Genomic DNA, 15,668 nt, shown 5'->3' on the forward strand with positions numbered 1-15,668 from the left:
ATATAATATAATGTAGTTATACGCTGTATCAGAATTGTTACTATCATAGCCATTGTTGTTTTTCAGATGCTCCACTGTTCCTTTCGTTTGCATTTCGTTCACTTTCTAACATGGCGCTTGCGTAATGTTTCGTAACAATGATAAGTATGATTTTATTCGAAGCTTCTATTTATTATAACGATTTTCATTATAATTGTTTATTATAATTATATCATGATTTTACTGTTATAGAACCAGGAATTGTAAAAGAAAATAGTCACAAATCAATAATTTTGACTGGTTTTATATAATTTTACTAATTTTACCTACTTCTTTTAGGAATATATAAATATAGAAATTTATTAGCAACAAAGAAGAACTGATTAGCACAGCTCTGAAAGAAAGACAATAGAAATAGAATTCCTGAAGAAATAATTTCGCTCCTCGCTTCCGTCCAGTTTAGAAATTGTTATTCGTTTGTTGCTCGCCGCCAACGTCACTGTACATTTTAAAATGTAAACAGGCAGACAATGATTTCCACAAGTGACTGTACTCATAATGACAATGACCGTTCCACGCTCCATATTCATATGCATGTCGTACAAAGTTGACCCGTAGAAAAAGTAAGTATAGATAAATTCAAAAACATCCGATTTCCTTGACTTTAAAAATAATACTTCCTTCCTGCCATTACGAGTAAACGTTATGTTACACGTTTTGGTAAAGTGTAGAAACAATGTTGATTGGTCGTTAAATTTGCTATTTTATTTTATATATATTATACATATATTATATATACAGAAATGTCAAAGTTGGACATCCAATCAACGTTGTTATAATATATAATGTAATATTATTGGAATTAATGCGTTGGGCATATATGTGTATAATGCAATATTATATATGCATAATTATATAATATTTTGACAATGTTTTCATCGACAGAGTTCAATGACATTGCATTTCATCGACACTGTTTATATACAAACACGTTCATAATCACCGACATATGTTCACATCGACTCTCTCGTTTCGTAGACAAATGTTATTATCGACGCTTCGTGTATAAGAAATGCAGCCATTGCCGACAATATATTAGAACAGCCATTAAACGGTGAACCACCTCGGAAAAGAAGGAGAAGAAATGAAAGGAGTGAAGAAAGAATGCAAAAAGTACTACAAAGTCGAGATACTTGCGCAGAAATGAATTTTCTTAAAGCGTTAACGAATAATGTATATTTATGCACTTATAACCAATGAAATAATTAATAGCGACCGACCAGTGAAATAATTAATAATTGAAAGCGACGTTTAACGTACGACAATTAATAAAAATATTATTAACAACGTTCTAATCATTAAAATAAGTATCATTATTAGGTAATAATTTTATTAATAACCTTGTCATAACCTCTACCTAATCAGATAATACCTCCATTTCTACATTTCGTATACACGAGCTGTCGATAATAAAAATAAATTATAATATATTATGATAATAAAAAGAAAAATAAATTTGTCGACAAAACGAGAGTCGACGTAACGTTTGCCGGTGTTTTGAACGCGTCGGTGTATAAACAATACCGATGAAGACATTTTCATATCAAGGTAACCCATTTCTGCACGGTGTATGCAGAATTCATTTTGATTTCGATCGTTGTTCCGCCTCGTGTTTAAAGAAGCCTGTTCCCGTTAATTTGATTCACGATCATGGATGACGCGATCATGAAGCAATAGAAATTTCACTGTTGTTGCGCCGCGTCACACGGCCTCCTTTTCGGACTGTTATTACAAATCGGGTCGACGACAGCTACCCGCGCCGAAATCGCTCGGGTTTCAGATGGTTCGCTCGTCGTGAAAAGGTCGCGCGCGGCAGACGTTTCGGCGATTTTGTAATTTATACCGCCGTTGTCCTCGTTTTACCAGTCGCGGACACCTAGCCCCAGTATTCCAGAAAGGCTGCCGGTGTCGGCTCCAGTTTTTTTTTTTTTTTTACCGCCGTTGAAACTTTCCGCTTTCCCGACAGTTTTCGGCGTTTCCGCCGCCTGGTCCTTTTGCTTTCACGCTTTGAACTTGTGACCTGGCCCGTTCTCCGCGCTAATAGGACCACCATTCCTAACGAGATCCAGTCTCAAGACAGTTCTCGAAGAGGCAGCGTACCATTTTATCACGTGGATCATTTTTTAAAAGTATTCCATTGCGTGTTGTTTCAGAAATAATTTTTAAAAGGATACACCTTTGCGTATTGTTTCAGAAATAATTTTTAAAAGGATACGCCACCATTTTATCACATCAATTTTATACTTCAATATTTGTACTTTAATATTTGTACTTTAATATTTATACATTAATATTTATACTTTGAATATTTATATTTTGAATATTTATACTTTAATATTTATACTTTGAATATTTATACTTTAATATTTATACTTTAATATTTATACTTTAATATTTATATTTTAATATTTATACTTTGAATATTTATACTTTAATATTTATACTTTAATATTTATACTTTAATATTTATACTTTGAATATTTATACTTTGTATTTGATACCATCTCATTCAAATTACAGTTATACCAAGCCTGACTAGACGAATAATGACTATAATTGCATCGAATCGGATGTTCGGTGAATTTATAATTGAAAATTTCATTGTAAATGAGTATAAGTCTACGCGACTGAATCATACTCACCGGTCGCATAATTTAAGGGAATTACGTTGCTGCGCGTCTCTTCACACCGATGAAGTACGTGATTACGACGAGATCATGGTTGCGAAAGATACACGGCGCGAGGAGAAAGCCTTCGTCGAGTGTTTACATTGCGGACCGTGAAAGTTCCACGATTTGAAGACTTGCTCTGTAACAGTAGGAGTCTCGCCTCTGGTTTAGAACTATTGCCAGATCCTAATTATAGCAACATCTGTAATCGTTTCCGGTAAATAAACGCGTGTGCTTCGTGGTTTATATTTCTACGAAGAAATTAATTTAACGTGACGATAGAACGAAATCAAATGGCTAGAATAAAATGGCTTCGAATGATAAATATACTTAGAAATGAAATAATAAATATACTTAAAAATAGAGTAATAAATATACTTACAAATAAAGTAATAAATATACTTACAAATAAAGTAATAAATATACTTACAAATAGAGTAATAAATATACTTATCAATAAAGTAATAAATACACTTACAAGAGAAGTAATAAGTATACTTATAATTTAAGTAATAAATATACTTAAAAATAAAGTAGAAAAGTAGAAAAAATGATCGAACATAGTTCGATCTCCAAAACATTTTTCAGTTTATCGTTGACGAAAAATATCCGCAAAAAGGAATAGTTCATCGATTCTTCGTATTTTATTTTGAAACGCGGCAGAGCGAAAAAACGAGATTGTCTGAACAGTGAAAAAAAGAAGACAATAAAATATAACTGATATATATATATTTCTGTATCATTGTCGCGGAATCGTCGGTATTTCCTGTGCCAGCGAAACGGAATGAAACACGGGCTGACGGATCGTCACGCGTGTGGCGACAGGTAGCGGTCATGAAAATGACATACGTGGTCCCCGCTCCGGAACATGCATGTATATATATATATCGATATAAATCATCGACACGGTGAATCGAGTTGTGAAATTTTGCCGGACCCCGATTTCACAGCGGTATTATCTACTGCCGTTAATTCGTCGGCAGTCCGCTTTAATTAGAATTCTATTGTCTCCGAGAATTTCCTGTTTTCCATAGTTTCACCGTTCCTCGCCCCCTCCCCTCTATTCGTCGTTGCTTTTATCGGCGCTGATAAATAGATTACGAACTTTACTACCAAACTTACGTGTACATATATTAGGTCGGCCCGTATGGAATGACAGATTTGTTCGTGAACGTAGAATGCTGCGTATCTTTTTGCTAAAGCTGTTCATTTAACGAGAATATGCTCCGTTTGGTTTGATACGGTTTTCCAACCAGATTTTAATGCGTCGATGCCTGTCTTTAAAGAATATCTGATCTTTAGAATTAATAAACTCTGATCTGGAATTTTTCAGACTGATTTAATTTGTGTATCGTTTATACAAAAATTACGTATTATAATTGCGTATACGTTGTATGAAACGATTACGAAATTAAATGAATTAAAGTATGAAATTTTGCAGCACTCAGTTTATTCGTCGGATCTTTCGCTAACCGTGTCTATATTAGTTTAAACAATTAGAACAGTTTTTACGGGCTAAATTAATATGTATATATAATATATGAAAGAAATATGTTGTAGTAAATGGAGTGTATTTTGACCAAATAAACGGCTTTTGAAAAAAGATATACTGTTTTATGTATTTACTTAAAAATCAAAATTTCATATGCAGCAATTTAATAGTCAGGTTTTCAAACATGTTAACGACTTCAAAATAATGCAAATTTCATTATGTAAGTTACACATTTTGAAACATTTTTGCTATGAATGGATAAAACCTGCAGTCTACTAACAAATTGCTGAAACTGAAAATTACTACTACTATAAATTATTGCTACTGCAAATTACTACTACTATAAATTATTGCTACTACAAATTACTACTACTATAAATTTTTACTATTATAAATTTCTACTACTACAAAAAATTAATACTACTTCAAATTACTATTACTACAAGTTACTATTACTACTACAAATTATGTCTATCAACAAATTACTACTACTACAACTACTAATAATAATCCAAAGTAACATCCTTAACAATACAATGTTTTATTTACAATTTAACTCCACTGAATTTACATAGTTCCTCTCTCATCTTGAATGATCGCATTCTTTCATTAAATTCTGCGAAGCGTGTATTGGGAAATGATATCTCGGTGTTTTATATTTCTCGCGTTTTATTCGTTTACTAAATCATTTCCCCGAGCGTACAAAAGTATACAATTAATTAGAAGTTCATTAGAAATACGTAACAATCGCAGTCACCCTAGGCGCGCGTGTACAACAATCACATTTCCGTCGGCCAGACGCGAATTCTCAGTCTTTCTTGCGGAGACCGTACGAGTTCCACGCTGAAAAATAGAAAATAATATAATTAACGCGATCGATCGCTTTTGTAAACGTATGCGGAATTAGAATTAGAATTCAGAAATTAAAATTAGAATTCAGAAATTAAAATTAGAAATCAGAAATTAAAATTAGAATTCAGAAACTAAAATTAGAAATCAGAAATTAAAATTAGAATTCAGAAATTAAAATTAGAATTCAGAAATTAAAATTAGAATTCAGAAATTATAATAGAATTAGAAACTATTAGAACTAGAATCCGGGAATTATTATTAAAAACAACTTAGTTACCTTTTATTTTGTCCTCGCATTTGATCAAAGTCGGGAACCAATCGGCGCTGGTATAGTCGATTTTCGGCAGATCGCCGCCATAGTTCTCTGGCAGGTGAGTTTTCGGGATGTGCTGGTGGAGGGACGCCATAGCGCTGCCGTGGAAGAACATGCGTTTCTTCAGCTTTTCCTTGACGAACGGCTTGAACATCTGCCAGATCATGTTGAACAGGAACGGTTGTTTCACGAAGTGAACCTGGATGGAATAATCGAATCGACATTAACAACGTGTTACCTTATAAAAATTACAAAATTAAATCTATTTAAGTTTTTCACAATTGTTTTATATGCCTAAATAAACAGACATATATAATTTATAATGGAAGCAGCTTTATGGCTTCGATAATCATAAATAATCCTTATTGCTTAATAAGAAATATTTAAAGACCGTTTGACCGTTAATTGATTTAACGAAGAACGCCGCAGTGTCCTAACTTCAACAAATTACATAATCTTGTTCAATCTATAAAGTTTGATTTCGCCATGTATTTTTCGATAAATGCTTCGCGAATCATCGAGTAAAATTTGTTGAATTTCCAACTTTATCAAGACTTGTAGCTACGAAAAATAAATTCTATAAATAAATATATTAATGTCTCGATAAATTTTCTATTGCTCCAACCAACGATCAAGGCAAAAAACATTCCGAAAGGATAAACTACAGTACGGCGTCGCTGCGGAATAATAAAGCCCACGAACCTCTTTGAGTCGGAGCGGCATGGCTTCCTGGATGAAAGTTAGCAGCTTCATGCTGTAAGATGGCGTCAGCCCCTTCACCTGCTTCATCGACAGCTCCTCGAAGTCCATTATTACCACGGTTCCATTGATCTGCGAACGGGAAAACGCGTCTTAAGGAACTCGAACCCGAAACACGCGAGACCGGCGTTGCTCCTGTGTAATAAGGTTGCGCAAACTCTGCTCGTGATTTGTATGAATTTACACAATAGTATGGAATGACGTAACGCCGTTGTTGACTGCACACGAAACAGAAATAATTCAGAAGGATCGCGGCATTCAAATCACCCGGTCGCGCGTGCGACGCGTCTATCATTTGCGATTGTAACAAGCGCGACTGTTCGCGGTTTACGTGGACTCTCGAACATTAGCATTAACAATTAACTTAACTGCAAATACTTCGCATTGCTTTCCTAGGTATAGTCGAACTGCGCGTTCGATGCCTTCGTTTCACTTTTCAACCCCCGCGCGAAAAACCGATCTTGAACATTTATTTCGAGCCCTAAATAATTTTACAATTCGAATATTCTTAAATTATGCTGAAAAGCTGAATCTTAAATGCTTAAACTTCTTCTTTCTTAATTCTTGTCTCGAATTTTCAATTAAATGTCTCGGCATAACAGGACATTGATTTTTGCTACCTTGTCGAGACAAAAGTTACGGAACTATTTCTACTCTTTTTTAAATAATCGGTCGATTAATGTTAAAATACATGGTTAAATGTGTCGCGGTAAATTTCCCTAGAATGTTTTTGTTAACTTAAACTCGCGAACGATCGCCGAGAATTATTCTAGACCGTGTCGCAATGTCGTCACCTGTGTCTCCGGTTCCAACATGGCGACGTCGTGGACCAGGTAGAACAGTCTGAGTATCTGATTCGCGGTGACCTTGGAAGGGTCCCAGGTCTTTCCAGAATTGACCACCATCACTCTTCGGCCCTTGTGGTCCCTGCCCTTGAGGACATTGAGAACGTTGTGCTCGAGGAACGCGGTTCTCTCGTCGGACGGCATCAAGTTCTCGAAGAGGCTGGCGTTCTTGTGCTTGAAGTCGGCCGCCCTCCTCATCAATTCGAACGCGCTGACTGGGTAGAATTTGCATGGTCGCAGGAATATCATCAGGAAGTCGTCGTCCGTGCTGTAGTAGAGCGTGGTGTCCTCTGAAAAGGTACGACACCGTCAAAATCATTGAAGATCGAACAGGCAACCGGACGAAATCGGTTGCGAATTTTGTTAGTCGATTTTAAAAAAAAATATATAATATAATTGTATATATAAAATATCGTATATGTTAACATAAAATAACTCTCGGTGCTTCTAAGAGTTCGCCGACCTCGAAACTTAAATTCAATAATAAATCGATCGATTCTCAGAAACGACGTCGACCATATCTTATCGCGTTAAGGCGATTATTAAATTATTAACTTTTCATCGGACGATCGCCTTGGATTTTACGCTCGATAGGAATCGATTAAGATACCGATCGTTGAATGGACATTGATTTCGCATCGGACCCGGGGACGATCGCGAGAGGGCGACGAGTGATCTCGTTTAATTCGCAAACGCAATGGCCGTCGATCGGCCGGCGAGACATGATCGAATCTTCCGCGAGCGTTCCCGGCTGGGACGGTTATTTCCTATCTAATCGGCGACGAATCCGAGGCGCAATTAAGGATGATCGTTATCAGCGACGAAACGAACGATTTTCATTTCACGATCCGCGACAGCGATGGCGGACGGTACCTGTCCTCGCGTGCGACCGAAGGAGGCCCTCTCCCGTAGGAAATTGCCTCCGTGGACCTCGTTAAGGAAATTGCGGCCATCCCCCGTTCGACTGCACGGAACTCCGTGCAATCTGTGGACTTCTCGCGACGGCGAGATTCGAGCGTGGGACACGAGAAACTCGATGCCGGATCCGAAAAGACCGTGGAAGTTTGCCTCGTTCCAGAGCTGCGCGGCCATTTGCCCAAAAACCGCGGTCAAAAGTCAGAAGCAGAAGTTTCTGCGAAGCTGAGGTAGATTGCAGATCCGTGTGCGAAAGAGACATTCGTATTCGTTGCAAGATACGGCGATGAGAACTTTGTTGAACGGTTATTTATACAATTATAATAGTAAATCGTGTCATTCGTACAATGATAATTGAAGGGAAATTCGAATTTGGATAAATCAGTTATTTATTCAAATATATATATATGAGTTTATTAAATGTTAATATTTTTATTAATAATAAGACACAATGACTGATTCAATTAATCGATTAAGGATAAATATAGAGCAGAATAAGTGGCATTCGAGAGTAGAAGATACTAACCTGAAACTTCTACATTTCTTAATTAAGCTTTCCTAACCTCAAAAGTATAGTTAGATGTAGCTACTTAAAATTATCTACTTATCTACAAGTAATTAATAATATATATATATATATTTGTAGTAAAAATGAGCTGTAGTTTAAAAGTCAGCTATATTTAAAAACGATACAGTTAGAGGCAGCGATAATCGCGAAGACAGAGCATTTCGTTCATATTAGCGCATGCGAAACTACGTTAATATTTAATAAGGACAGTGTATCGTTCAGCGATAACGTCTTCGACAGCGACGTAGTCAAAGAAATTATTGCAATCAGTACAGTGGCAGTCAAAAAGTTCACTTGATCTTGCGCTACTATAATTGTCCAACGATTTCAATATTGTATTTTTACGATTATTATTCAGTTATTTTACGAATTATTCAATTCTTTGTGCACTATGAAGCGTTTAGTACAATTTCGTTGTTCAAGACTATTCTAATATATTAGATATCCTAATAATTCAGACATGCTCAACATAAAGATATCCTAACATATTATTTATTAATTTATTAGTCGTAATTAAATTTATTATTCTTTGGGGTATCTTTATGTTAGAATTATTAGCTTTTTATATTATATACTGTATATTGTATATTAGATATTGTATATTGTATATTAGATATTGTATATTGTATATTGTATATTGTATATCGTATATTGTATATTGTATATTGTATATTGTGTATTGTATATTGTATATAGTATATTGTATATTAGATATTGTATATTGTATATTGTATATTGTATATTGTATATTAGATATTGTATATTGTATATTGTATATTGTGTATTGTATATTGTATATAGTATATTGTATATTAGATATTGTATATTGTATATTGTATATTGTATATTGTATATTAGATATTGTATATTGTGTATTGTATATTAGATATTGTATATTGTATATCATATATTTTATATATTGTATATTAGATATTGTATATTGTATATCATATATTTTGTATATAATGTATTACATATAATACCAACTACCTCCAAATTATTCAGAACGTACAAAAACTCCACATCCATAATTATTCACTGAAAAATACACTTCGAAATGCCCGAAACTTTTCAGCTCTACTATACTCAACAGATACGACGGCCGTATCGCAATGCAAGGTGGTTGCCATCTCAAGGCGTCCCCTCCGATTCCTCCGTACATCAGAAACCAAAGTCTACATTCTCTACTCGTCGCTTTCGAACAATTCCGAATTGGAACTCGTAACAATTACCTTGTTCTGCGCCAGTGCAGTCCGACGTCGTCGTTTATCGCGACGGATTTCGGATCGATCTACGTTATCGGGGATTCTCGATCGATAACGTGGTCACAGGTTGTTTACGCCGCTGCGATCTCGAAAACTTCTTCGCCTCTTTAGACATCGTGATACGGGACTTTGAAAGCCGACCGTCGCGACGAACTCCATAACGGCGGACTTAAAGTATTCCGACAACTTTGTGAACGCGATAACTTCTTTAACACCGGACTAAAGAACTTGTGTATCCTTTTTTCATTAGAAGCAGTAATTTGCCGTGCAACGACTAAAATAGTTTTCTATTAATTTTGCTGTTACTTTGAATTGCAAACGATGCAGTGTTAACACTTCTTTTTATACGAGTCTGTCAGAATAATATAAATAATTGCATTTCGTGGATCTTGGTAAATTATATGCGTGTTGAGAATTCATTTTGCTATTATTCGGAACGGCGAAAGAATTATTTTATCCGAGGCTGCAAGGGAAATTTTTTAAAAACGCGTTTTATAAATCTTGGTAAAGTATATGCATGTCAGAAATTAATTTTGCTATTACTTCGAATGGCGGTGGAACTACTATTAATCTTTTTTATCATTTCGTATCGCTGAAGATTCGATCGAAATCGTTCACCGCTGAGTCAATCAACAGCCATTGAAATATGCCGGAATTATTGAATATCTGACAGTTGTCGGTCGAAAGAGTAAACGACCGGTGACGAACCTGTACTTCTCGCTCCTTGCAAATAAAATTACAATGCTAAACATTTAATATTCAAGATCAAGAAATTTCATCGAATGTCTCGACGGCACGTACATCGAATTTCCTTTGTGAAAACAGATTTTTGTTAAGAGACGATATTATTCCGCCGAAGGAACCGTTCGAACGCGGACAGGAGGGTGAACGGAGGGAAGATAGAGAGAGCGAAGATTCCACTAGGCCGCGATAATGCTTATCAAAGAACATGACCCCGGGTCTATTCGTCGATGCATTTAGATCGCGTCAATATCTCGAGAATATTTTCGGATTTCGATGATCTAATACCACGACGTGAAATCATTTCGTCATCGATGATTTTAGCCGATTTATTTGCCTAGTTCGCGTTTCCGCGGCTTGTGTATCCATTGGGAACGAGACGTGACCATTAATCATTCAGGTTTCCACCGATTGTCTTTCAAATTAGCTGAGAGATGAAACACGTTCGCTGCAACACGTCGCACAGTTATTTCTATCGGACTGTTTTTCTTTTCGCAGCGCCAAAACGAACGCGTAGATTCGATTACGGAATAATTATCTATCGCGGCCGTTAGGCACGGTAATCGCGAAGTAAAATACTTGGCGAGGAAAGTTTCGACCGAGAGGTTCGCCTTCTTCGGAAACGAGCGGCAACAATGAATCACGAGTGACATTAGATTATTATCGCGGCCGGTTCAAAGATCATTCGACGTCTTTCTTTAATATCGTATCACTGCGAATGCAATACTGATTTCGTAATATATAATAATGTCTTTCACGTTGTTATATATTTTTCCTCAGCTTTTAAGCGAAAATGAATAATCTGGGAAGAGAAGACACGGTTATTCGAGTCTCGCGCTCGTCTTTATAATTTTTAATAATTAGAAACTATTAGATCGTATCAGCCTTATTTACCCTATCTTAAAGTAGACAGTTTCAGCTTTCATTTAAGCTAAATAATATAGAACTAGCTCTACGGTATATTAAAATCCACCTAAACATTTTTTGTTAAATATAAATTGTGAACCTCAAGATGTCAGAAGTCTTCTTTCAGTTTTTAAAAATAATCTCATCATCCCATTGCAATATAATCTACCTTGGCTTAAAGTAGACGCTCTCAGCTTTCATTTAAGCTAAATTGCATAAAAATATCCCCGCGAGAACATATCTCAAAATTTATTTGAACTATCGCTTTAGAAGCATGTAATTTTTCTTGGTTTTCTTCTAGATGTCTGCGAACGGACTTGTTGTACAGTTTAATATAAAAGCAAGCCGCGAGGCTCGTATAATCGTATATCCTCTCCCGAAATTGTCCATTTTCATACCCAAACTAAGGACACAATGTAAGAGAAACAACTATACTCCCACAACGATCGCGTCCGTTTGGAAATAAAATCGTTTCGACGCATAAAGCGAAATATTTACGAGCGTCTCAAAAACCATGAATCAGAGAACGCGCATTGTCGTGCTATCGAGACTTGCTTTTATCAATTCTTCGGCAGATACGAGCACAAAACTCGACGACTCGTCGCGTTAATAAAGAAGAATCGCGCCGTTCGAGAATTCGAACCGGAAGATTCGCAAGATCGATCGACCTTCGCGACAACCAGCCGCAAATCGGCGGCGGATCGTTTCGACGATTGTCCAGCATCCTCGAAGCAGCCGGAACACGGTCGACCGTCGCAAATCGGCTCGTTAAATCGACCATTAAAGAACATATGAATTTCAAGCTTCACGTTTCATCGCGAAATCGTCGGGGACGCGTCAGCGGCACGCGCGGAAATCGTTCCGCGGTTCGTCACGCGCGACTTTGCTCGTTCGCGGAGAAGATAAACCATCGAAAGCGGCGCGGCGAGGAGCGAAAACGAGCGAGTCGAGGAGTTTCGCGCCGAACTTCCTCCGGCCGTGCGAAGCACACTAATCGCAAGCCGATCGAGAGACACTCGGCCGGCCACGCAGGTGCGACAGTCGACGTCGCGATCCAATTGTGTGTATATTCGCGATAAAGCTCGCGGCGGAATAAAGTTCCATAAATTTGTCGATACTTATTGCTGGACGAAACGACCGAAGTTAATTGTAAGAAACGTGAATTCAGTGAAAGTGGCTTTTTCATGATGCGAATAAGTCGGAAAAATTGCAACGGTGTCTCTAATGTTTGTTCTAATGTTTTAGTGAATATGTATGGGAAGTTAACTATTGATTACAAAAATATAAAGAGGTTAGATATAGTAAGATTCTTTAGATTTTTCAGATATAGCAAGACACTTTAAATTCTGTAAATATAGCAAAATTCTTCAGATATAAGAAGATATTTTAGATTCTTTAAATATAACAAGATTCTTTAAATTCTTTAGTTACAACAAGATCCTCTAAAATAATAAAATAAATTGCTACGAGCTACAATAACGTTGCGATATTCATATTTGCCATAAACGCATCGAACACAGTTTCGTTATTACGAAACACAGCTTGCGCTTCTTACGAGAACGCGAACACGTACGCAAATGCAATTTTATCAATCAGTCGCATTCTTATTTTGTAAAATAAGATAATATCACGCTATTTATATAACGTATCGGCGACATGATCATCTTGATTCATGACAAAAAAAATTATAATACGAGATAAAGCATCATGATCGCTCCTTTGATATAGTTATACCTTGATAACTGAGAAACGAGACAAACGAGTGTATCACGGAAACACAGCTTCCAGTCGCAACCAATTGTGACAAAAACCGTCCAATTACTAGGCTGCTAATATTTATGCAAAATAAAAATTATCGTCGTCGATTGCAACAGGCACTAAGTCAGGTAGAAATATGTTTCTTAACCTCTTTGCTGCGTACGACGTGTATACACGTCGTAAAAAAATGGCAATTTTATATCTTATAATAAAAATACTTCTCTTACGATTTATGTCAAAATACGTATGGTAACATATTCATAAATTTCGCGCGGTTTAAAATAATTCTAGAACAATTACCAAGAGAACTACATAGAGTATGGTCAATAAAACGCTTAGCAAAATTTATCTTGAAAATATATCGACGCAGCTAAGTGGTTAAATCGTTTCAATGAGTCGGAATAGTACATAGACATCCGAAAAATCTTTTAATATTGTTTTCACATTCGTCCAAGCATTTCTATATCATATATGCATCGAATCGAATAATCGTTCCAATAAATCGAGTCTCCTTTCTCGCGATTTTTCCTAGAGAAAGCCGAGCCGGTCGCACGGTTTTCTTAAACATTCCGTCGCCGCTGTTCCAAACGGATCGCTCTCGACGCGACGACATACCCAACCTCGTGAACTATCATACTACAAAAGCAATCCGTGGTCGGCGAAACGGAAGCGTGGGTGCGAAAGGGTGAAAGACGTTAGCTCACCGGCAAGCAGCTTCTTGAGCATCTCCAGTCCATTCTTGACGTTCTCCTCGGTCTCCCGTAGCTCCTTAACGGCGACGGCCATCGTTTCCGGCCGCGGGGGACCCAGCTCTATATCGAACGACATGTTTCAACCCGCACGCGATCGTAGCTTCCGGCGCCGACTCGATACGGTTTCAGGTTTCACGGCGAGCAGCGCGTACGAAACGATCCTCGTGGCAGGACGATCACGATATATCTGTGACCCTCTATATCTCGCGGCCGGAGAAGTAGAGGAGGCCTCCTCTTGTCCACCATCTCGAGCCAATCTTTGACCGATCAAAGTCCAATTCGGCGACCGGCACAGGGTCCGCCCGATGATCCCACGCGGCCGCTCCGCCGCGGAACCGTTCCGTGATCGTCGCGGCCGTAACGTTCGCGAGAGACGCACCGCCCGCGGTACGTCACCTGATAATGAAGACCGAACAGAGAGAACGAGGGCCCTCCGCCACGCCAGGCCTGCCCGACGGTTTTGATAAGCATCGATCGCGTCGTCCACGTGCCGCGCCGACGAATCATCCACCGGCCGTAGAGGATCCGCGCACAGAACGAAACAACGCATCTTGGGATAGCGCGAGAAACGTTTCTTTCCGTGATCGGGAAAACAATGATTCACGCGCGCGCGCGCGCTCTCCTCGACGTGCCGATGCCGCAGTACGCACTGGAGGAGTTTGTTCAACGCGCTCGGTTCTTGTTTGGACAGCTCGTCTTCTCAGCCGGAGACGTTCCTCGCGGCGTGGAACGAGGAACGCGAGAGGAAACGCGGAAATAAGGAATTCGGGGCAGACAGGTACTAAGGGATGGTTTGTTTGAACCCTTGCAATTGTTTTGTCTAAAACCCTTGTTTTGTCAATAAATCTAGTTTTGTCTATAAATCTAGTTTTTCTAATAAACAGTATTTTTATTCGACGGTGGTTGCGTAGAATAAAAATTCGACGGTGGTTGCGTAAAATAAAAATTCGACGGGGGTGCGTAGAATGAAAATTCGACGAGGGTGCAGCAAACAAAAATTCGACGTTAATCTCACGAAGAAAGACAATGTATCCTCCATTCGAATTTTAAATAATATTTTATCTAATCCTTTTGCGCTGCTTCGGCCGGCTTTATTAAGGCCATTGTTCCGCAAGAAAAATGAAGTAGAACAACAGAGGGGTTGAACTTCTCGAGCAACCAAGTAGACGCTCATCCGGTATGCGCGGAAATTTGAATAGCGAACGGTAAGAAAACAAGAGAACAGTCAACGAAGATCTGCTTTAAAGCCGAGCTAATGATATCATTCTTGGTTAAACAGCTCTCCGAACTCAAGAAGCCGGTGTTCTTGATCGTTCGAGCACGATCGCATAGTTTCCACGCGTCGATAACTTTCCTCCCCCCGAAGAGGCTCGACACAAAGGGAACGAAACAGGCAAAACAAATAAAACAGATAAGAAGCAATTAGTAAAAAGACTAAAAAAGGGATCACAGAAGCCCCGTCACGTTCCGATTGCAACTGAAAAGTCGCGACGAGCCATGAACTTGATTTTACGGCGAGCCGTTTCCGTTTCGTGCGTTTCTATCGCAGGATTACGTAATGAGTTGGAGACCACCGCGAAACGTTGTTGTTTATTTCCTCGCATCTCCGGTCGCGCGCGTGCGCGAGTGCACGTTACTCTCCGTGGACAGTAACAATTACGTTGACGAATTAATAAGCATCGAGCGCAAAATAATCGGGCGAAACTGACGGAGTTGCTTTCGTGTTCGCCGCGGACGTCTCGTTCGGTAATTTCGATGCAACGTTATCTGCGCGACGAGGCGCTCTTCCTCTTC

General features: G+C 38.2%; 1 protein-coding gene across 2 annotated transcripts; it reads right to left on the reverse strand.

The window, feature by feature from the left end:
- Positions 1-4,722: 4,722 nt before the first annotated feature.
- LOC144475019 (retinaldehyde-binding protein 1) lies at positions 4,723-14,672 on the reverse strand. Of its 2 annotated transcripts, none has more exons than XM_078190520.1 (5): positions 13,827-14,672; positions 6,919-7,259; positions 6,068-6,196; positions 5,330-5,564; positions 4,723-5,043 (listed from the first exon to the last, which is right to left on the reverse strand). In XM_078190520.1, exons 1-5 carry the CDS (start codon positions 13,948-13,950, stop codon positions 5,009-5,011), a joined length of 864 nt encoding a protein of 287 aa, XP_078046646.1. In that variant the 5' UTR covers positions 13,951-14,672; the 3' UTR covers positions 4,723-5,008. The 2 variants fall into 2 exon arrangements, with proteins under 2 accessions (XP_078046646.1, XP_078046647.1); XM_078190521.1 differs by lacking the exon at positions 13,827-14,672 and adding an exon at positions 9,685-9,832.
- Positions 14,673-15,668: the final 996 nt, after the last annotated feature.

The sequence above is a fragment of the Augochlora pura genome, chromosome 9, assembly GCF_028453695.1.
Source record: "Augochlora pura isolate Apur16 chromosome 9, APUR_v2.2.1, whole genome shotgun sequence".
Classification (NCBI taxonomy): domain Eukaryota; kingdom Metazoa; phylum Arthropoda; class Insecta; order Hymenoptera; family Halictidae; genus Augochlora; species Augochlora pura.

Coding starts and splice junctions, on each gene's coding strand:
- LOC144475019 (XM_078190520.1), bottom strand. CDS start 13,950: ATGTCGTTCGATATAGAGCTGGGTCCCCCGCGGCCGGAAACGATGGCC. Junction 6,197..6,918: donor TGTTGGAACCGGAGACACAG/GTGACGACATTG, acceptor TCCCGTTCGCAG/ATCAATGGAACCGTGGTAAT. Junction 5,565..6,067: donor TGCCGCTCCGACTCAAAGAG/GTTCGTGGGCTT, acceptor TATTCCATCCAG/GTTCACTTCGTGAAACAACC.